The sequence below is a fragment of the Trichosurus vulpecula genome, chromosome 6 (genome assembly GCF_011100635.1).
Source record: "Trichosurus vulpecula isolate mTriVul1 chromosome 6, mTriVul1.pri, whole genome shotgun sequence".
Classification (NCBI taxonomy): domain Eukaryota; kingdom Metazoa; phylum Chordata; class Mammalia; order Diprotodontia; family Phalangeridae; genus Trichosurus; species Trichosurus vulpecula.
The window spans coordinates 76,218,031-76,240,212 of NC_050578.1; the positions used below are offsets into that span (position 1 = coordinate 76,218,031).

The following is a 22,182-nucleotide window of genomic DNA, read 5'->3' on the forward strand; positions in this document are numbered from 1 at the left end:
TTCCTCATTCTAAACAGGACTACTGATATCTTTGGAGAAAAAAAAAGAGATGAGCAAGAGAAACAGCCAAGGGTCTCAAAGCTTTTTAAGGAAATACAATGGAAGGAAATTCCTTCCAGTTTGAAGAAATTTATATTACTTGTAAACTGATTAGAAACTGAATTTGTGAACTGAAAGGAAATCTGTTTGCCATGCATTTCTAAAATTAGGATGAAAATGTAGTTGCGATTAAAAAAAATACTGAAGTATCCTAGTGGGTTTTTGGAGTTTCAGCTCCTTAGAACATTCTCATATACAAACAGCACACTCCTCTATTACTGTCTCCCTTGGAGTGTGACAGATTTATTATTTTATTGTAAGAGAAGAAGGTGATTTCACCAATTAGAGAGTAACAAGAATAGTTATGGTGGAAAGAAAAGATAGGAGAGGTCATAGTGAGGTAACATCAGACACTGAATTCCATTCTTTGGCATAGATAAGCAACATAATGGATAGAATACTGGACCTTGAATCTTGAGTTCAAATCATGCCTCAGATACTTACTAGCTCTATGACCCCAGGCAGGCCATTTAACCTCTGTCAGCCTCAGTTTCCTGAGCTGTAAGATGGCAATAGTGAGGTTGCCTAATTCTCAGAATTGTTTTGAAAATAAAACGTGATATTTTTAAAATACTTTGCAAATATTAATCTACAAAAATGGCAGCTAGTTACCTTCATTCATGGAATATGCCAAAATTAAAACCTTTTTAAATGATGAGATGTTAAAGAGATAGTGGAAAGAATCTATAGTGCTTAAGTATGATTTCCTCTGTCCTTATGTTCAACATAAACTCTTCCTACTGACATACTAGTCTTTAACAAGACAGTGGAAAAATGTTTAATGTTTAAGACTATCTTAGAAATAATGCTGCCCTTGACCATTTCCATATAATTTTAGATTGTCTGAAAAATAAAAATAACACATGATATTAAAAGACTCAATGTGACAGAGACATGATTTTCATTATGAAGAAATAGAATTTCCACCATAAACAGAGCCATAATCTTTGAATGACTGCTGAGGAAGAAAGAATTTGTCACAATCAAGTAAAACATCTGTGTTTATTGAAGAACAGCACATGAGTGGTACACTTTAGAAAAATACATTTATATCCAGAATTCTCTGCTCCTTGGTATGTAACACATCACAGGAGGGAAGACATGTATAGGACAAGCTTAGCTCTAAATAATCCTGATCGCTCTGGGTTTGATTCTGGGGTGTTTCTTTGATGGAGGCTAGCTGGAGGCTTGGAAAGGACCTCGGGAGCTATCTCATCTAATTCCTTGCAATTTAGGGATGAGGGATCTGAAGCCCAGGAGGGCTGAGTGACTCATTTGCGGTTACACAGCGGGTAACCATCAAAGGTGGGATTTCGCCTTAAGTATGCTTTGCCACACAGCCTCTGGCACACAGCATAACGCAGACCATCACTTGGCTTTCTTTTGCTACAATTTATTAAGATGGAGGGAATCTTTAGGCTCACCAAGTCCCATTTTTTTTTTGCTTAAGATGTGACCAAAAAGTTCACTTGCACATGACTTTGTTCACACACTCCAACTGAAATTATGTGAATTTCCTGGGCAGCTTTCCTTCCAAGTAATTTCAGAAATGTGCAGGTGGAGAAAAGAGCCCTTGCTTCCCCTCCTAACTCATGCCAGCTGCTCATGTCCAAACTACTCTTCCATTTAGAGGAAAGTCTTAGTGTGAGAATTGGGGTTCCTGCATGGTTGGTCCTCTAGCATTGGTTGAAATTGGGTGCGGCCTTGATAGAAAGAACCTTTAAATATTTCTGATAAATTTATTTACTAATATTGATCAAGGATATGTAAATCAAGCACTTGGGTATATATCCTTAGAGAGAAGCTAATGTGTTGCTGGATTGCTGCAGAAAGATCATTTTGCCTCTTTATTTCTAAGAAGGGAGTGTCTAAAAAAGAGTATTTCATCAGAACAAAAACAATTAATAAAAGAAATGAGGATTCACAACAGGAAGGAAGGCAAGCCCAGATGATCTTATCTGGAATCCTGGCGTTGTTTCTCTATATTCGCTTTTGGTGTGGTAGCCTTGTTTCTAAGGAGCAAATGAATTAATACTAATTAATAAATAAATCTACAGCTAAATAACAGTCTTTATTTTTTTTAAAAAAGAACTCTTTTCCCACTAGAAACAAAACAAGACAAAAGAAACTGAACATAAAACCACCAGTTCTTGTTCAACGGACTGATGTAATAGGTGAGATTCTTTTAAAAGGAATGTAAATTGGATTAGATGATCATGAAAAGCTGATTCATTCTATAGGATCAGTGTGGGAAATAGAATCTTTAAATTCCCAAAGAGCAATGTTCTGAGTTTAAAAGTAAGTGATATCCAATTGGCCTACCTTTTTAAATATCTGAAGACATCTTCTAACCATTTGTGCGTTGGAGACACACATACTTTCCTCCCAGTTCGCAATGTGACTCTGAAAAAAACAACACCGAAAAAATAAATTCTGAAAGTATTGCTTTTCAATCCTAAAGTCACACCTCTATCAAATGACAGTTTGGCAAGGATAAAGCAGATGACGGGTTATACTATGGGGTATGAATTATAGCAGATGGTCAGGAGGGAATTAAGAAAAAAGATGTCTTCTATAAACTTTTTATGAAAAAGCTGTGGGCATGGAGGGCCTGTCCAGCAGTGAACCTAACCTCTATAAGACAGCTGTTGTATCACCGGTTAATGCCATTGAACATAGCATCATTCTCTGTGAATGTATACGAAAAGCCAATATTTTTCTTTTATTAATGTGGCAGTCGAGGAGAAGGTAGGTTCCTGGTAAATAGAGGCTAAAAGAATTAAAATTTTCAGAGCCAAGGAGGTTGTGCCTATTTTAATAACATAAAGAGACCAATGCTATGGTTGCATGCAGTGTTTACAGAATCACAGAACATTAGCCTTAAAAGGGACCTCAGAGACCATCTAGTCCAACACGTTCATTTCAGAATCATTCATTTTCATAGTGTCATAGATTTAGAGATTCTAGGGGTGTCAAAGGTCATGTTGCCTAACCTCCTCACCGTACAGATGAGGAAGCTGAAACAAGCCCATCGCTGAGGCTACACTTGAAGCCTTCCCATTTTGGTCAAATTGTCCAGTGCTCTGTTGGCATAATCTTTAAGAACCCAGGGTCTCATCTAAGCCATGATTCTGTATCTGAGCAGGAGTTTAGTGGAGAATGGTATTATTCTTCAGTGTTTGGATGGATCTATGATCACATTGATGTGGGTACTACTTCCACAAATCAATCAGTAAGCATTTATTAGGTGCCTACTATATACCAAGCACTATAATAAACACAGAACAGATCACAGTTCATCTCTGCCTTCTCATCCTATGTATCTCTTCTGTGTGTCTAACCCTAAATTCCTTACTTCTCAGAGGGAAAAAATATTAAACTTATATAGCCTGGAATCATGAGTGTTCTGTTAAAAGAGACCTTTGGAGGCAGTGAATAGACCAGGGGTTCTAAATATTTGGATTTTTTTTGGTGTGTGCCTCATGAACCCCTTCTGAAAATGACATTTTTTAGGGGCATAAAATAAAATACATGGGATTACAAAGGCAGCCAATTATATTGAAATGCAGTTATCAAAATATTTTTTAACAAATAAATTCCCAGACTCCTGGCCTAGACCTCTGATTTAGACCCATAGAACCATTGCCTCCGATGCCCTGAGTGCGATTCTCCACCATTAAAAAAAAGTGCTGCTTTCTGTTCCTTTGGATTGGAGAAGAGAGTAAGTTTTGACAAAAGCTCAGAGGATTATTTTGCAAATGGCGGAAGATACACAGATTGATTTTCCTACACCAGAAAATAGTGAGGAGCAAAGCAACTTCCAACACCTGGGGAAGACCAGAAGACAAATAACTTAGGACAGGGGTGGGCAACCTGCAGCCTTGATGGATGCAGTCAAAGGGCCACACTTGAGGACCTAGAGGGCCACATGTGGCCTCGAGGCCACAGGTTCCCCACCCCTGACCCAGGAAAAGCTTTTGCCTTGGAAGGCATTCAAGACAAGCAAGGATTAACTTCATTTCAGTTAATGGAATTAGGAGAAGGATTTTCTTACTTGCTACCTACATGCATTCTGTATTTCGGCAGGCTCCTTTAGGTGGCGAGATAACTATTGTACTGATGGAGCGGAGAGGGACGCCTTCCGCTGTCTTCAAGCACTTGCACTTATGGCTGGCATCATTGGTCTCTAGAATACCTATGGCCATTAAAAAAAAAAACAAACCCAACAACACCCAGTTTATTCTGATAATTACAAGTTCTGAAGTACATGCCAAAGGATTGAATGACATCCTGGACAGCTCAGGAGGTTGAAATGTTAAGTTCTTGCTTCTGACCCTGTTTCTTCTTGGTTTTAAAATTACTGAGTCAAGCCTAGTCAGATTGCTTCAAGACTCACTAAAAAAAATGAGAAGGAAAAAATAACTCTTCCAGGCACTGCATTTTGTTAACTCACCGAACTAACTGCTTCCATCTATGAGCATTATAATTGAAAGGTTCTTGTCAAAGTATACTCTTACATGATAAGGTTTGGAACATTTAAATTCTTGATATTTTGTATAGGGTTATGTGACTTCCTTAGGAATACTTCATAGGATATCTTAGAATAGGACTTGGAATGCCTAACTTTGTGAAGTTCTACACTATTTTGCCCTGTTCCCTGTTTCTTTGTTGATAATATTACACGTGATCTGCAATGGAACAGATGAGCCCAAGTAAATCAGATGAACTAAACCTAAGCATAAGATGTGATTCAAAACATTCCATTTGAACTGTTATCAAGGATGTCCTGCAACACTCAGTTTCTATTCAATAGTTTAAAATTTCAATTACTACTTTATTGTATATTTAAAAGGAATAGCAAGTTGTACATAATAGATTTGCAGCTTCACATGTAATTATATTTTTATTATACTATGTTATATAAGGAAATGTTTGTTTTAAATATAATAATAAATATAATAAAATAACTTTAAAAATTTCAATTACTACTTTATTATATATTTAAAAGGAATAGCAAGTTGTACATAATAGATTTGAATTTTCATGTACAAATATTCTTTTTTAATTATATAATATTATGGGAATACTTATATTCCAAGAATTAAAAATAAAATAAATTTTTAAAAAATTTCAATTCTTGATGCCAAAGCTATTTGGAGACACCAGTGATTGATGTTGGTAAGTGATGATTTTTGGATCTCTTTCCCTGCCTGGCTTTCTTCTCCCTCATGTTCAAAGTGATTCCTCTCATAATTTGTGCTGCTTCCTGAAATATCTACCTTTTAGGGAAGTACACTGAACCCTGGGAGAATCTGATTCATTTTAGTCTTAATTGTTGTTAAGTAGGACACAGTAAATTTGCAGTTTCATGTGCAATCAACTTTTTTATGATACTGTGTTATGGAAATGCTTGTTTTATTCCATAAATTAAAAATCAATAAATTAGTCTTAACTAAGTATACCCTATTCAGCAGAGAGAGTGACTTGATTCTAAATATCTCTTCCCCAGCCCATTTAACTTTTCTTTTTAAGGGGACAGCCAGAAAAAGACAAGTGAAAGTTCTTACCTTGGACTAAAGAGTTATTCAGGACCAGGAGCAGAACCACAACCACAGAAGCAGCAGTGGATTTCATTGTGGCTTGACAAGGGAGGAGGAGGAGTCAGGCTTGATTCACAATCTGAATCTGGATCTGAATCTCATCTGGGCTCTCTTCAGGACCAGAGCCTCCTATTTATTTACACTAATGAGGATCCTCCCACTGCCCCGGTCTCCAGTGGGCCAGCTGTGTCATCAATCTTTGAAACCTAAAAATGTTATTGCTGAACTGGCTTTTCCCCAAACGTCCTTCACACACTTGCTGCCTTTGCTGCACATCATTGTCAGCACAAGTTTCCATTATTATTATTATTATTAGAAATATGGGCTATACATTCTTAGAATGTAGAAGGCAATGCTAAAAAAGAAAAAGAAGTGATGGGTTAGGGGAGCAAAGAAAGACAGATCCTGAGAAGTTCAGGCCCCTATGACTAGTATATCAAGTGAATGTATGTGGCAAGGGCAAACAAGCCTGTTGCTAGACTATTCAGAGTTCTAAAGCAGCTGGTGGATGTAGTACCCAATCTGGACTGAATTCAAATCCAGCCTCAGACCTTTGCTAGCTATGTTACCCTGGGCAAGTCACTGTCTGCCTCAGTTTCTTCATATGTAAAATGAGATAATTCTATGCACCTCCCAGGCTTACTGTTGTGAGGATCAAATGGGATAAACTTTGTAATGTGCTCTAACAACACTAAAGTACTCTACAACTAGATCCTGGTTAGTGACAACAATAAATCCTCTGAAGTGGGTGCCTATATTCAAATTTGAACTATTCAGTTATAATTAGGTAAAATATGGTCATTGGTATCAGCCTAATGGAAGTAGGCAGTGTAGTACATGCTGGAGCAATATACCCACTTCACGAGACTCAGTGTTCTCATTAATTGGGACCTGTATAAATGTTTTGATGATGTTAACAATGATGGTGGGGAAGGTCCTCTTTTCCAGTCAAATTTTCCCACCTTTTCTTTCTTAGGCTAATAAAAGCTATGCTTTTTCTCCATTTCCATGGTGAGCAGGAGAAAGAAATGTATTATTTGGGAAAGATGAATGTTGGTCCCTCTGAAGAAGCAAAACTTGCTCACTGTTCAAAATGATTAAAATTGTTCAGCAAAAACTTCCAAGGGAGATTTGCGAATTTGTTTTTCTCACAGAATGTTTCAAAGAGCTGTTTGGCTTACACCTTGTACACACAGTCCGAAGAAATTCCAGCTGCATCTGTCTGGGTTCTGCAGTCCTCAGTTTACTTTCTCCTTATGTCCATTTATTTAGTCCAGAGTTTTTTACGGTAAAGCCTGCATAAATAAGTTTAGTCCAGTTTAGCTTCTGCTCGATCTCCCTTCTTAACCCTGACTCTCCCAGAGGCTGATTGTGGAAAGAAGAATTGAAAACTTTCTCATTTCTGTTCCTCGGACAAGACCTTTTACCTCCTGACTCCAGGCATTTTCACTGGCTGTCAATGCCTGGAAATCTGTTCCTCCTTTTTGTTGCCTTCAGCTTCCCTGCCTTCCTTCATGTACCACCTAAAATTCTAGTTTTTACAAGAACTGTTTCCTGATCCTTCTTAATGCTGGTACCATCCTTTTATTTGTTATCTTTAATTTATCCTGTAGATATGCTGTTTGTTTCTAGCTGCCTTCATATTGTCTCTTTCCTTAGATTGTAAGCTTCTCGAGGGCAGGGATTGTTTTTTGGTTGCTGTTGTTTTGCCTTTTTTATATCCCCAGAACTTAGCACAGTGCCTGGCACATATGGGGTTCTTAATAAAATGCTTGTTGACTGACTAAGAGTACTCATCTAATGGTGGACCCATACCATACCATCTTCTTCCTGTGTGAAGGTTGGTCTCATCTGTCTTTGAGTCAGAAAATAACCACAATGATGCCAGCTCCCTTTCATATAGTGCCTTAACCTATGTGAAACACCTTCTTCTCAATAGCCCTGGGAAATAGGTGGTAGAAGCATGATGAAATTCTCCAGACCTCACCCACATCCTCATCTGTAAAATCTTTCCATCAAACTGGCTTTCTCACATGTGGCTTTCTCCTGGCATTCCTGTACCACTCCTGGTCAAGTGTATCCAGATGCATCCCTGGTTTAGTTCGGAGTTTACTTCATCTGGCCCCTTGCAATAAGATAGTAGAAGAGAGGTTTGCACTAGTGGTAAGGTATTACAGAAGGATGTGGTTGCCTTGATGGAGTTTTCCAGTATGCTAGACTGAGTAAGAATGCCTAGAAAGGGGTCATTCTAGAGTTGTCACCATATTGGAGCACTAAACCACTCACCGTTCTCTTACCACCTAGCTAGCTAGGTGGAGCAATAGATAGAGCTCTGAGCCTGCAATCAGGAAGGCCTGAATTCAAATCTGGTCTCAGTTACTTCCTAGCTATGTGACCTGGGGCAAGACACCTGACCTCTGTTTGGCTCAGTTTCCTCAACAGTAAAACGGAGATAAGAGTTCTTACCTCTCAGGGTTGTTGTGAAGATCAAATGAAATAATATTTGGTAAAAAACAAAATGAAACATTTAGTACAGTGCCTGGCACATAGTAGGAACTGTATAAATGCTTATTCCCTTCCCGTAACTATTTTTAGGACCCCATTAGGACAAAATCTGGAGAAAGAAATGGTAAACTGTTCCACTGTCTAAATGGGGTCACAAAGACTCAGGCATGACTGAAAACGACTGCATATCACCCCTGGTCCCATCTCATGCTTTTAACTAACTTGTAACCCAAATTAGCCATTTGAGAATGCTGGTGCATTGTTTCTGTAACGTTTTCTGGGTTTTGTATGATCACGAGCAAACAGAATGAACCAGTGTAAAATACCTGCATGAGTCTCTATTTCAAGGAGAAAATGCTAGAGGAAGATTAGTTGAAGGAAGTAGTCTGGAGAAGAAGAGTTAGGTAGAATATAGTACTTGACATAAGTATTTGAAGTATTTTCATGTGAAAGAATGAGATTTTTTTTTCTCTGCTTGGTTCAGGAAGGCAGAAACTGGTAGCAATGGGAGAGTAGTTTCAGGCTCAATGTCAGGGAAAACTTCCTAACAATGTAAAGGTGTCCCACCTCTACAAAGTGTCCTCTTGAGAGGAGGAATTCAAACAAAGACTGGAGGATCACTTGTTAGAGATGGAGAAGTGGAAATTCCTGTTCAGGTACAGGTTGGACCAGATGACCTGGGAGATGTCTTCCAAAACCCAAATTAGCAGAATGTTTTAAAAGACTGCTCCGAAGCAATTGGAAAAGGCAATGAAGGAAGGTTTTAAAAAGACTGGGATAAACTCACCAGTGAGATGGATTTTTTAAAAAAAAATCAATTTCATTACTCATGGTGATGGCAATTTGCCACATGGCTGCTAGGTGGCACTATTTCTTGTAAAAGTGATTTCTGAAATGAAGGGTTTCCTTAGGTAAACCCACCTCTGGATCAGACACAGTCATTCTGTAATGTTATTTCAATGACTAAATCTGTGTAATTGATTTTTTCTAAGGAATGGACTATTTCTTTGATGTTTTTCAAGATGGATTGATTAGATTAAAATGTTAACACAGGAAGGAAAAAAACCCCTAAAAATCTGGAATAATCAGACAAATTTTGGGTTAAATCCAAATCTTTTGGCCCCTGAGATTGCAAAATCATGTTCATGTTTCACTTTATTGGCAAGGAATCACACTAGGTCTCGGTAGCAACAGTATCTGAGCTCTCTGAAATTAGAAAGCATTCTAAGAAAACAAAAACTACCACATACCAACATAGAAAGAACCTCAACTTTCCAGGCTTTAAAAAAATGCTCCCAATTTCTCCACACTCATTAAATGAAAAGAGAACATAGGCTGGATATGTGGTGAAAGCAATGGGTGATGATTGGAGGGTCCCTTGCCTCCATTGTGATTGTAAGAATAATTGAGAAATTCCTTGAGCAAGCTGGGGTGGAAGCCCTGTTGTTTGTCTTTCATTCTTGAAGAGCATCATGACATCAGAAAGATGGTGGCATGACTTGCAAGTGAATCGGATTTAAGTGAGTGAGGGCTACGCAAGGTTACCAGCCTCACTTTTTCCTCCAGAGCCACCTGGGTCCGGTGGCCAGATGTAGATCAGGGCACCTGGAGATGGCTGCCAGAAGCCCTGTAGTGAATGTATGGGAGGATGGATAAAAGAATTGTAGAGGGTAGGTGGGCAAGGATGAATTGTTTTCTGTATTGCTGGAAGAAACATTTACTTTGATCAGTTCACAGATCCACCGGAATGGTCAAGATATTTTGAAGTGTGACACACATAGAAATGAAGAAATATTCACCTTATCTGTCTCTCCCCTTTTAGTTCTAGATGGGGAAATGCATCCTCTGGATATGAAAAGGTAAACAAGACAAAACAAAACTCGAAGATCTAAGTCCATCTCAGATTCTTATTTTTTATTAACCAGCAGTTGTCAAATTAGGAAGCTGAACCAGACATATATGTGTGAATTTAAGGCCATCCAGGCCACATCCCCAAATGGGCTTATGACTCAGCCTTTAGAGAATCTCAGAGTATGTAATGGGTACTTTCTTGTGTCTTTTAACACTTATTAAAGCTGAGTCCTGAAGTTACATAGTGACTAAAATATTTTTCTTATATAAAAAATTCATTTTGAACTTAAGCATCAAATAGGAGCATTTCCATATGTAGAACACAAAAGAGGGTTTTCTATGAAATTGTGAATCTTCATTTCATAATACTTTTTTTTAAAAATTCCCTATATTACTTCGAAAACTCTCCTGCTTGTCTGTTCTTCCTCTGAAACTTCCTTCTGTGCATTTTTGGAAGAAAAAAACCCCACTTTTAAAAAATAGTAAAAAATCCATTAATAACAAATATAAACACAGTGAAGCAAAATGAATTAACGTAGTGGCCATGTCCAAAAATGCCTGTCTCTTTCTGAACCTTGTGCCCATTGTCTCTCCGTCAGGAGAAAGATAACACGCTTGATCATAGGTGCTCTGGTCATTGCCCTAATCAGTTAAGTTTTTAAAATAGTTTTTCTTTAAAATTTTTTTAATTAAAATTCTTTTTCTTTGTTCAAAATTTAAATTGCTTAAAATTTAAAATTGTTTTTCTTTACAATGTTGCTTACCTTGTACAAATGCTTTTCCTGTATCTGTTCAATTCATTCTGTATCTAGTTATACTATGCTTGATTCTCTGACATTGTCTTTGCCAATTCTTACAGTGCAATTTTATTCCATTATATTTATATGTCACAATTTAGCCAGCCATTCCCTAATTGTCTAAGAGGCAAACTAGGCACCCCTTTAGATTCCAGGTATTTTTCTTTCTTTTCCTCCTCTCTTCAGGACTGGGAAATATATTTCTCTTGGAGTTATTCTTTCCCTGATATTATTTTCCCTTTTAACAGCCTCCTCATCCCCACTTTTTTTCCTATGGTGTTTGATGCATCTACACTAAACTCTGTATGTGTATTAAACCCTCTTTTGTCTGATTCAGTTAAGACTGGGGTCTATCTAATGCCTACATACCTCTCCCCTTCCTCTGTGTTTGTATATTCTTCTCTCACACCCCAGTTATGAGAAATAGATATCTCTGTCCTCCCTATGTTCCTCCTTTCTTTACTAGAGTATTCCTTTTACTCTTCCTTCTCTTTCCCCTCTTAAAACCCTCAGAATAGAACCAATTTACCTCACCAGGGCTTCCACTTTCCTTATTTGACTCCCTTAATATCCTTTGAAGACAGGTGAGAGGGACTGAATTTGAGCAATGGCTGTTTGAGCAGAGAAAAGAGGACAGAGTTAAGAAATATCATAGAGATTGAAACAAAATTTGGAAACTGATTGCTTTACTAAACATCTATTGTACCATGTCATGTTTAAAATATACATATTTTATTTTTTAAAAAATGAATGTTAAATTTTTTACGTGTAATTGGGAAACATTTAATGAAATAAAATATATTGGAAAAATAGATACATGTTTAAAAATTTGTGTAATCTGAGACTCAAAGTCCATTTGCATAAGATTCTCTTCATTGGTGAAAACTGATTAATCGATGCTGATCTGTGTGAGGGGTAGAGTTGGTAAGAGCTGAAGAGAAGAGAGGTCTTGGTCTTTTGGTTTCCAGCTTCCAGAGAGAAAACTGACAGTTCAAGATTCTTTTCAGGGAAAGGTCCCCAAAGGGAGAGATTCAGGAGGGAAGCCAACATGGAGAGAAGCTGGTAGCTCAGTCATGTACCTACCCCCGCCTTATTACACTGGACTCTTTAGGTAATTTCCCCTTCAGTGAGATCTGGGACTCTCTGGTACCATCCCTCCATTAATTCTTTCCTATTTACTCTCTATATAACTTGTTTGTTTATTTGCTGTATTTATTTGCTTTTTTTGTCTTCTCCCTCCATTTAGTTGTAAGCTCCTTTAGGGTCAGGACTGTCTTTTATCTTTGTTCCCATTCCTGGCACCTGGCACAGTGGCTAAAGCATAGTAGGTGCTTAATAAATGGTTATTGATTCACTAAGCTGAGATATCTTGCTCTCAGTGGGAAAGCTCATTTACAGTGTGTATTAACTGGTATCTTCCCATCTATATACCTCCTCTGATTTCAGTTTGCTGTCTGCTTCAATAAATGGGTTAATTTCCTATTCACTATATGTGGTCTTTGTGGAACTTGGTGAGAAGGGGAGTAAACTTTAAATAAATAGCTTGGGACCCTCCTTTGCTGCTAAAGGACAGTGGTCAGATTGACAGCTAGAACCTAAAAATTATTTCCCCTCAACTTACATTATGTTATGTTATGTTATGTTATTTCATATCATATCATATCCACATAATTCTAGTCCATATATTATTAATATTTTAATGTAATTTATATAATTCAGTATCTTTGCTCTGAGAAGAGCAGAGTGGCCAGCCTCTTGCTTCCCCTGCTGGCAGGAATCAAAGTATCATTTGAAGAAGGGGGTGGGGAGGAGACCCTAGAGATCTCTGTTCTTGCCTCCCTGAAAGCCACCTCTAGACTGACCCATGTGGACACATAAAACCTCCATGAGCAACACCCACAAACACACATCCTTATACTTGCTTTTTGTCAAAACTTGTGAAGTCTTAAGGATTCTCATAAAGTTGCCTTTTGTAAATCTATCCCCATTGCTGATGTCTTTAAAGTGGGACGGTAAATAGAATATATACTTCTGACTCTGGTCTCACATTGTTACTTATATTATATCCATTTTATATATATATACATGTATATACATAATATGTTGATACTTATAATATGTTATAATAATTATTGTTATAATCAATCTTAATTTTAATAAGCCAAATACTTATTATGGGCTGACTATGTGAAAGGTAAAGTATTACTAGGCCAGAAGAGATATTGTTTTTTATTTATTTTTTGTCAAAAACCAGTTATAGTGCCCTGACTGTCCAGTGTTTTATCCCGCCATCATCTACGCTCTTCCACCTCAGGGGTGGAAAGTCATCAGATGTTTACTTCATGTCATGGGAACAGAGTCTCTTCAGCATTCTGCAAAAGAAAGTTAATCCTAGAAAACAACTCTTAAGAGACTTCAGCTCAAATAAAATCCAAAGCTGTTAATACCTGCTCCCTTCCTGCCTTGCCAGTCTTCTTCTACCTACCTCCCCTCCATGTACTCTGCCATGTAATGACAATGGACTCTTTACTCTTCTTAGTACAAGATATTCCATTTCCCAACTCCAGGCTCAGGGTTAAGTGACTTGACCAGAAGACCAGGAAAGTCTTTATGCAGAATGTGAGATATTAGCTGGGACTTGAAGGAAGCTATAGAGAGGCCAGGAGACAGAGATGAGGAGGGAAAGAATTCCAGGCATAGGAGACAGCCAGTGAAAATGCCTGGTGGGGACAGTTAGGTGCCTCAGTGGATATAGTACCAACCCTGGAGTCAGGACCTGAGTTCAAATCCGCCCTCAAATACTTACTAGCTGTGTGACCTTGGACAAGTCACTTAACCCTGTTTGCCTCAGTTTCCTCATCTGTAAAACGAGCCGGAGAAGGAAATGGCAAATCACTCCAGTATCTTTGCCTAGAAAACCCCAACTAAGGTCATGAAGAGTCAGATACGACTGAAACTACTGAATAACAACAAAAACAGAAGCCAATGACTTCATGAGGCAACAAGATATGTTAGAGTCAAAAGGCTAAACAATAATGGCAGAAAATGTGAAGTATCTCATAGCAAAAACATCTGAACTAGAAAACAGAATGGGAAAAAAAAGTAAGAATTACTGGACTATTGAAAGCCATAGCCAAAAAGATACCCTAGATGTCCTATTTCAAGAAATCTTAAAAGCAAACTGTCCAGATCTCTTAGGGAAAAGTGGAAACAGAAAGCATCCACCTGGTCGACTCTTTAAAGAAACCCCCAAACAAAACTCCAGGAACATCAGAGCCAAAATCTAGAGTTTCCAGGTCAAAACAAAAATACTGCATGTAACCACAGAGAAAGAACCCAGATGTCGAAAGGCCAAAGTCAGGATCACACATGATAGACTGACTGTATCATCACTATAAATGATGGTATATGCAGCCACAACTATAAATCAATGGAGGATTTGAAATATAATATTCCAGAAGGCAAAGGATATGGATTTATAGCCAGGAATAACTCCCCAACAAAACTGAGTATTATCCTACAAGTGTAAAAAGGATCTTTTAAAAATATATAAATTAATTCATTTATTTTTTGTTTTCAACTGAAAAAAGGATCTTTAATAAATAGAGGACTTCCAAGCATTTCTAAGGAAAAGACTAGAGCTGCAGACATTCTGAGGTTCAAAAACAGAAGTGAAGAGAAGTCTAAAAAGGCAAATAGGAGTGAACAATGATAAATGACTAATCAAGGATAAACTGCCTATATTGAAAGATGAAGAAGTGATATATGTATCCCCTTAGACCCCCATCATCATCAGAGTTCATGGAGGGAATCAGATTAAACTATGCCTGGAAGTGGCTCTGTTATGTCTTGGTGATGTTGAGAAAAAATGGAAAGAAACCAGAAGAACAATACATTGGGGGAGGGGAAAGGGAAAGGAAGATTAGGGTGTAATTATCTCAGATAATCTGGATGTACAAGTAGATATTTATACAAACAAGGAGGAATGGTGTGGTGGGAGCTGCTGCTTCTTGACTCTTACTCCCATCTGAATTGGCTAAAAGAGGGAAGAACACACACGTTGTTGTTCAGTTGTTTCAGTTGTGTCTGATCCTTCTTGACACCATTTGGGGTTTTCTTGGCAAAGATACTGAAGTGATTTGCCATTTCCTTCTCCAGCTCATTTTTATATATGAGGAAACTGAGGCAAACAAGGTTAAGGGACTTGTCCAAGGTCACCCAGCTAGTAAGTGTCTGAGACTGGATTTGAACTCAGGAAGATGAGTCTTCCTTACTCCAGGCCCAGAATTGTGCCATCTAGCTGCTCCTAAATGCAACAGTTGGATATAAAAATCCATTTCACTCAACAGGAAAATATGAGGGAAAGGGTAATTAATGGTAATTAAGTCCTCAGCAAAACAAGGTAAAGAATGGGAATCTGAGAGAATACCCTTAAATTGGGGCATGGATGAGCAAATTATGGTATATAATGTGATGGGATTCTACGGTGCTGAATTCCTACTGGTGTGATGACCAAGCAGTCTTCCAGAGGACTAATGATAAAACATGCTCCCCACCTCCTGATATAGAAGCGAAGGACTCAGAATGGAGAATAAGACTATTTTTTTTGGACATGACCATTGTGGAAATTTGTTTTGATTTACTGCGTGTTTGTAACGGGTCTTGTTTTTCTGGTGTTCTCAGTTGGGGGTTGGGTTGGGATGAGAAGGTGAAAAGTTGGATTTGGGCCAGATTAAATAAATAAAACATTTTTTAAAAAATAAAAAAATATTTTAAAAGCCATTATAGGCTTCTAATATTGGGGAAGGGGCTTGGAGGGTGCATAATGTGCATGGATTGGAAGCTGAGGTGGGAGAAAATTATAAATACTCCAGCTGGATCTGTGTGGATTTAGACAGGGAGGCCTCCAGGTTGTGAAGCCCCTTGGCTTAAATCAGACAGGCCAGTTAACATCCCGTAATTCTTTCTTTCCTATCAGTCACAGGAAAGGTTGGGAGAGAAGGCTGACTTTTAGCAGATTTTTTTTCCTTCCAATCCCTTCTAAAATCCCCTGGCCATGCACCTCGTGTGTGTACAAGAATTTGCAGTCTTGGGGTGATCTAATTATAACCTGTAGCATTTCCTACTATGGTCTGACTGGAATAGTGCAGCCACAGAAAAATGGAAGTGAATTAGATGAAGCTTTTGGTGGAGACAGTTGCATTTTCATTTCTTGTATATTTTCTTGTTTAACCCTTATGGGCTTAGATAACTTTCATCACTTCAGTTTGTGGTTATGAAGGAGTACCGATTGGTGACTAGGTATGTCTAGGGTAGAGGGTGGGCATCTTAACAAAATACGTTGTTCAGATTCAACAAGACTGAACTGTGGGGTTATCAGAGGGTGACTAGAATGGTTAAGACCTTTGGGTTCATGCCGTATGAAGATTACTTGAAGGAGCTGGGGTAGGGGTGCCAAGTGCCGTGCTGGGCTGGGAATGCAAATGGAATGAAGGAAGGAATTAAAGAAGAAGAAAGGAACAAGAATTTATAAAGTACCTACTATGTGCAGGCACTGGGTTAAGCATTTTACAAATATTATATCATTTAATTCTCACAACAACCATAAGACATAGGTGCCGTTATTATCATCTCCATTTTACAGTTGAAGAAACTGAGGCAGAAAGCTGTAAAGTGACTTGCTCAGGGTCACACAACTATCAAGAGAGGCCCAGCTTGAGCCTTGCCCAGTTCCGTACCCTGCCAATCAAGTCCTACCCTTGTCAGCCTTTCCTAACCAGGATAGGTCCTGGTAGATACTGGTCCTATCATTGTGGGTAAAGGAAAGAATTTACTAGTGGAGAAAGGAGGAATAAGGAGGTGGAATTTGCTATTTTTTATCATTGGGATGTGGGAGAAGTAAGTGTCTGAAGCTAGATTTGAAGTCAGGTTTTCCTGACTCCAGGCCCAGTGGCCACTTAGCTGCAGAAACACAGTCCCTGCCTTCAAGGAGCTTCCATTCTAATAGTAGAAGACAGAACATAAAAGGGAGCTGAAGATGGTGGGGGTGGGGGGAATTGTAGAGAAAATCTAATAGTGTAGCCTACAGAAAAAGGAAGAGTTGGTTGGCCTGGGCCAAGCTTCAGATCTGGATGACTCCCACCATTTTGATATTCTCATAGGAACCCGCCAATCAGATGGAGAGCTATACAGAGACGGGGCACTACCACTATGAGATACAAAGAGACTGAGCTTCTGGGGCATTGTAGGTACTGGAGGCTGGAGCTTCTACCCAATATGATGTATGCATGAGGCTCAGGTACCACTTATTCCTCCAACTCTTCCTCCACATGTATGTACCCTTCTCGTAGGGAGTTGAGCAAGGCTCAGACTAGCTTCCCTTGGCACAGCTTCCGGGTGGCATCTGGCTATGCTGACTTGGTTTCCTGCTCACCTAGGGGCACAAAAATACCTCCATGTGGAGCTGGGCCTTCCATCTTGATCAATGCTTAAAGGCCACAGGAGTAACTAAACCCTGCCCTGATGACCAGACTATAGAGAAGACAAGGACCATGTCTATGGAATCTATTAGTACTTGGGTTGTTGACTTTGCCATCTTTGGAGTTTAGAGACCTCATCCCCACTTTGATTTTTGAAGTTCAGAGTCCTGAACTTCCTGAACCTTCACCAACCACATCTCTTGAATATGCCCCTGTAACCAGAATGGACTTTGTTTTCTTTGAATGACTCAGCTTACCTCATTGAGCTTCCCTGGACACTGGGGCTTGCTCTTCCAGGGCAGGAAGCCCAGCGACCAAGCCAGGAATCAGAGAACTTCCTGTGTGATGAGTCATGGGGCTGGCTGAGGGGAGGTATGTTAACCTGGTCTACACTAGGGGGAGGGGCCAAGTCAAGAACCAATCGGCCCTGGTCATTCAGACGGCGCTTGATGATGTCAAAAACTCTATAAGAGGGGAGAGGACAGCTTGAAGATCCTCTCTTCCTTTTCCGGTTGGAGCCAGAGACACCTACAGCTGAAGCTGAGCTGCCGGTAGCAGAGCTGACTGGAGTGCTGAGCAAGGACTGGAGGCCAGTGGGTAATCTTCTTACCGTAGAGGGGAAGCATGTATACGATTTTGCCTTATACTATCTCACTTCTCTGTGGCCTCCTGGTTACCCTTGTGAGGTGGACTTATTGGGCCTGGAAGCTTTTGATGAAAATATCAAAATGGGGACGCTGGCTTGTGGACTTGTTACTGTGGAGTGTAAATACATGCTTTAGTTCTCCTGCCTTCTGCCTAGGGAATCCCTTATATCCTGCGGTTCCGGACCTTTTAGGCACATATGAGATTCTCTTTGAAATCATAAATTCTGCCTTCCTAATATAGCCCCTTTCTCTCCTCTGATACTGCCAACCCCCTATTACAGGCCCTCATCACTTCACGCCTGGACTACTGTAATAGCCAGCTTGATAGGTCTGCCTGTCTCAAGTCTTTCCCTACTCTAGACACCAAGCAATTGCCAAAGTGACTTTCCTAAAGCACAGGACTAACTATGTCACCCTTCTACTCAATAAACTCCAGTGGCTACCCATCACCTCCAGAATCAAATACAAAATGATCTGTTTGGCATTCAAAGCCCTTCATCACCCAGCCTCCTTCTACCTTTCCAGTCTTTTACACCTTACTTCTTGACACACTCTTTGGTCTAGTGACACAGTTTCCTGGTCGGGGGGCAAAGATAATGAGCTCCATTTTGGACACATTGAGTATGAGTGGTCAGTAGGACTTCCCAATGGAAATGGTGGAGATTTGGAAATTTAGGACTCTATGACCAGAGGTGTAGAATTCAGGGTCGTCTGTAGAAAGACAATTGTTGAATGCACAAAAGTGAAAAGGAGAGAGTATAGAAGAAAGAAAGAGGATATTTGTGGCAGACCTGACTCAGACCAGGACCATTTTAATTTAGATTTGGTGTTAGAACAGAATGTGGCACTTGTAGGTCATTCGTGGAAAGGATATTAAACTTAGCCTGGGTAGAGACAGTCCCTCTCACCTCCACAAAATGGAGGAAATGAGTGGTCAGAAGGAAAGGATACAGCAACCTGAGTTCATCCAACAGAAGAGTCATCTGTGCTTGGTTTCTACTTTATTACAGAGAGCTTCAAGGAATGAGAGTTCATTGAGTGACTCTAAGGAACCTCTGCAGCCCTTGGATTCAATCACTTCAGTGACCTCAGTTACTGTACTTGAAGACCTAGACTTGAAGGCCACATGTGGCCTTGAGGTCACAGGTTCCCCACCCCTGCTCTAAGACTAAAAGTAGCCTGATTCAGATCTGCCTTATCACTGACATTTAGATGTTAAGTATAAGCACTTTCAAAGTTAGCAATGCCTATACCCCTTGCATCAATTGATCCTTTGAACCATGAGTGTGGTAAAAGAGGCCCAGTATGGTTTGAGTATTTGCTGAAGGTCACTCATTTATTAAATGGTGCAGGGAAATGGCAAGAAGGGGGAGAGCGAAGGAAGAACCTAGCGGAGACTTTTCATTAAGGAAGAGGAACGTTCCACACAGCTTTTTCCTTTTCTTGTTTTGACTGGCCCAGCTCGTGGATGACAACAGACTTACCGGATTTTATTGTTGACTAGATTGGTGATGAAGCAAGTCAGGACCATCTTGTGGGTTAAAAAGTCTGTTAGGTTTGATAGTGAGTAAGATAGGAAGGTGTAACTTACTTTGAGACATAATGTGGTTTCACATTATCTGGCACCTACCGAAGAGAAGGGAGATCCTGATGAGTCTGTGGTCTGCATACGGGACCTGTGGTTTCAAGCCCATCCTTTGTTTTCACACATTTTCAGATGACACTAGGGGAAGGCAAGTCACACATTTTAAATCCAAAAGAGGAACCAGTGACCTAAACTATAAAAGCATCGTGGAAAAAACCCAGCTGTATGCTAAGCTTCATGCTCGGGAGCTAATTCCCCAGTCTCCAATTTTACAAGGAGGGAAAAGACCTTCTTGAAATGAGGGAAGTATGAGTTCTAAGTGGTTCATTTTCTTTTCTTTTTAAATTTTCATTTATTTTTTAAATTTATGAGATAAAACAAGCAATTCCATAACATAGAATAAAAAAATTGCCCATAAAACACAAATCTATTATGTTCAACTTGTTATTCCTTTTAAAGTTTTAAAGTAACTCATTTTCAACTAAAGCATGTTTTTCATTATCAGTCAGTGACAAAACCAAGATTAAATAGCTGTGGTCTCTATATTTTATGCAAGGATGACCAGGTAAGTTCCTTGTTTCGGGTCAACCACAAGTCAGGCTTAGTTGAGACTCCAGTGGATCTGGCTACAAATCAGTGAATGTTGTCACTGTTAAACCTGAGCTGAATCTGTGCCTTGAATATAGGGTTTTGCTGAATGAATATGATAAAGACAAATTTCAGTAGTGTGTAAGATGTCATAGTCATTCACATGATGTAAATGACAGGTAAAGATTTTATGTGGCTGGCTTCTTGAGGGAAGAAAGAATTTGGTAGCTTTCTAGTCTTCCTCTTTAGTTGTTACTTCTAACACCATTGGTCTACTCATGGTTGCTCTTCTAGCTGTCACCATTGTCAACAAACATACGAATATCTACTATGTGTGGTGTGCTAGGAATACATTAGTAGTAAAGGAGAAATCCTTGCTTTCAAAGAATTAGATAATCCTAGATCTAGGACTCAAATGGACCTCAGTGGTCAACTGATCCAACTCCTTCATGAGGTAATGAGGAAATGGGAGCCCAGAGAAATTAAGTATTCTGCCTTTTGCTTTTATACCATAGTTATTTTCTATGTTGATTTATCCTGACCACTGCCATGACTGAATAATCCCTCTTAAGAAAGAAAACAGTCTAGACACAAATTGTGTCTAATAGCATGTGCAACACTTTGCAACCCTCTTTTCGTATCTTCCCACTGAAAGGAGCAAAATTTGATTTATCATCTATTCTGCAGTACCAAGATGGGTCATTTTCAATTGATATGTGTACAGTTGCCTTTTAGTCTTTCTTTCATTTTCCTTATTATAATTGTAATGTAATGTAATACTCCTGGTTGTTTCTTTGTTCTGCATCAGTTAAAACAAATCTTCCCATGTTTCTCTGAATTCATTTATATATCATTTATTATGGTAAAATATTATTAATATACAAAAATTTGTTGAGTTATTTTCCAATGGGAGGGTACCCACATCACTTTCATTTTTTCAGATAATATTAGTGATCCCACAGAGCACATATTCTTGCTTTTTTGAGGATGGACGTTCCCATTGGCCTCTCACTAAGGAACAGCTGCTTGGCTTTTTTGAAATGTTGCAGCAGCTCTGGATTGATCCTGTGGATCCATGACTAGACATTGTGTGAATAGATTGGCCACTGAGTATCATGGAGGACAGACTCTTCCCTTCGGAAGGCTATTAAAGATGTAGAAAGACTTCAAATTCTCTCCTTTTTGGACTGCCCTCTCTTGCAACAGATCCTTTGGGAGCTCTCCCTTGGACTTTTAGCAAGGAGGGGTGGTTACTTTTTCTTCCCACCACTCAGCACTAGTGGCAGGTACAACTTGAGCACATGGGAGTAAGAACATGTTTTTGAGTATCCAAGACTGAACCTCAAGTCTCTACCTTCCTCTTTTGCTTTATTTTTTATATTTTTATGTGTTATTTTGCAATAATATATTAAATATATCTAAGTATGTTATAGTAAGTATATATTTTAATTTTTATATATATTTATTTTATATTTGCTTTATTTTTCTTTCCTTAAGCTCCATCCAACCAAACATCCATCCTGAGAGATAGATATTTCCAGCGTTGGTGGCTATCTCATGAGTTACAAAGTCTCTGAGTGCCTGAGTTGATGCTGGCTGTCCAGCATGAGATGCCTCCTGGGGCATCCACCAGGAGGATGGTACAGCTGAAAGGACTAAGAAAATTTGGGCCTTGTGAGTCACAAAGACATAGAAGGCTTGAGGTAAGTGTGACATAAATATTTATCACACCTAGAAGGTTTTCTTTACCTCCCAGTACTATTACAAGTATTTTGGCAAATATAGGACAAAGGTCTTTGAGCAATTTAGGATGGGATCTCTGGTTCAAAGGGCATAAACATTTCAGTGGCTTTTCTTGAATAATTCCAAAGTTTTCCAGAATGGTTGGATCAATTTGTAGTTTCACCACCAGATTCCCAACATTTCCATTTCTACCTTTATCACCTTTGTTTCTTTTACATGAACTTGGTGGGACCAATGATGTGGCTGTTTTATTATTTTGTTTTCCGTATTTGTTAATTCACTTTTCTG

At 39.0% G+C, this 22,182-nt stretch overlaps 1 protein-coding gene across 1 annotated transcript; it reads right to left on the reverse strand.

Moving 5' to 3' along the window:
• Positions 1 to 1,105: 1,105 nt before the first annotated feature.
• CXCL13 (C-X-C motif chemokine ligand 13) lies at positions 1,106 to 5,809 on the reverse strand. The gene is made up of 4 exons (XM_036764532.1): positions 5,667 to 5,809; positions 4,165 to 4,294; positions 2,422 to 2,502; positions 1,106 to 2,111 (listed from the first exon to the last, which is right to left on the reverse strand). Exons 1-4 carry the CDS (start codon positions 5,731 to 5,733, stop codon positions 2,054 to 2,056), a joined length of 336 nt encoding a protein of 111 aa, XP_036620427.1. The 5' UTR covers positions 5,734 to 5,809; the 3' UTR covers positions 1,106 to 2,053.
• Positions 5,810 to 22,182: the final 16,373 nt, after the last annotated feature.

Coding starts and splice junctions, on each gene's coding strand:
- CXCL13 (XM_036764532.1), bottom strand. CDS start 5,733: ATGAAATCCACTGCTGCTTCTGTGGTTGTGGTTCTGCTCCTGGTCCTG. Junction 4,295..5,666: donor GAATAACTCTTTAGTCCAAG/GTAAGAACTTTC, acceptor TAATGGCCATAG/GTATTCTAGAGACCAATGAT. Junction 2,112..2,421: donor GTCTTCAGATATTTAAAAAG/GTAGGCCAATTG, acceptor TTTGCTCCTTAG/AAACAAGGCTACCACACCAA.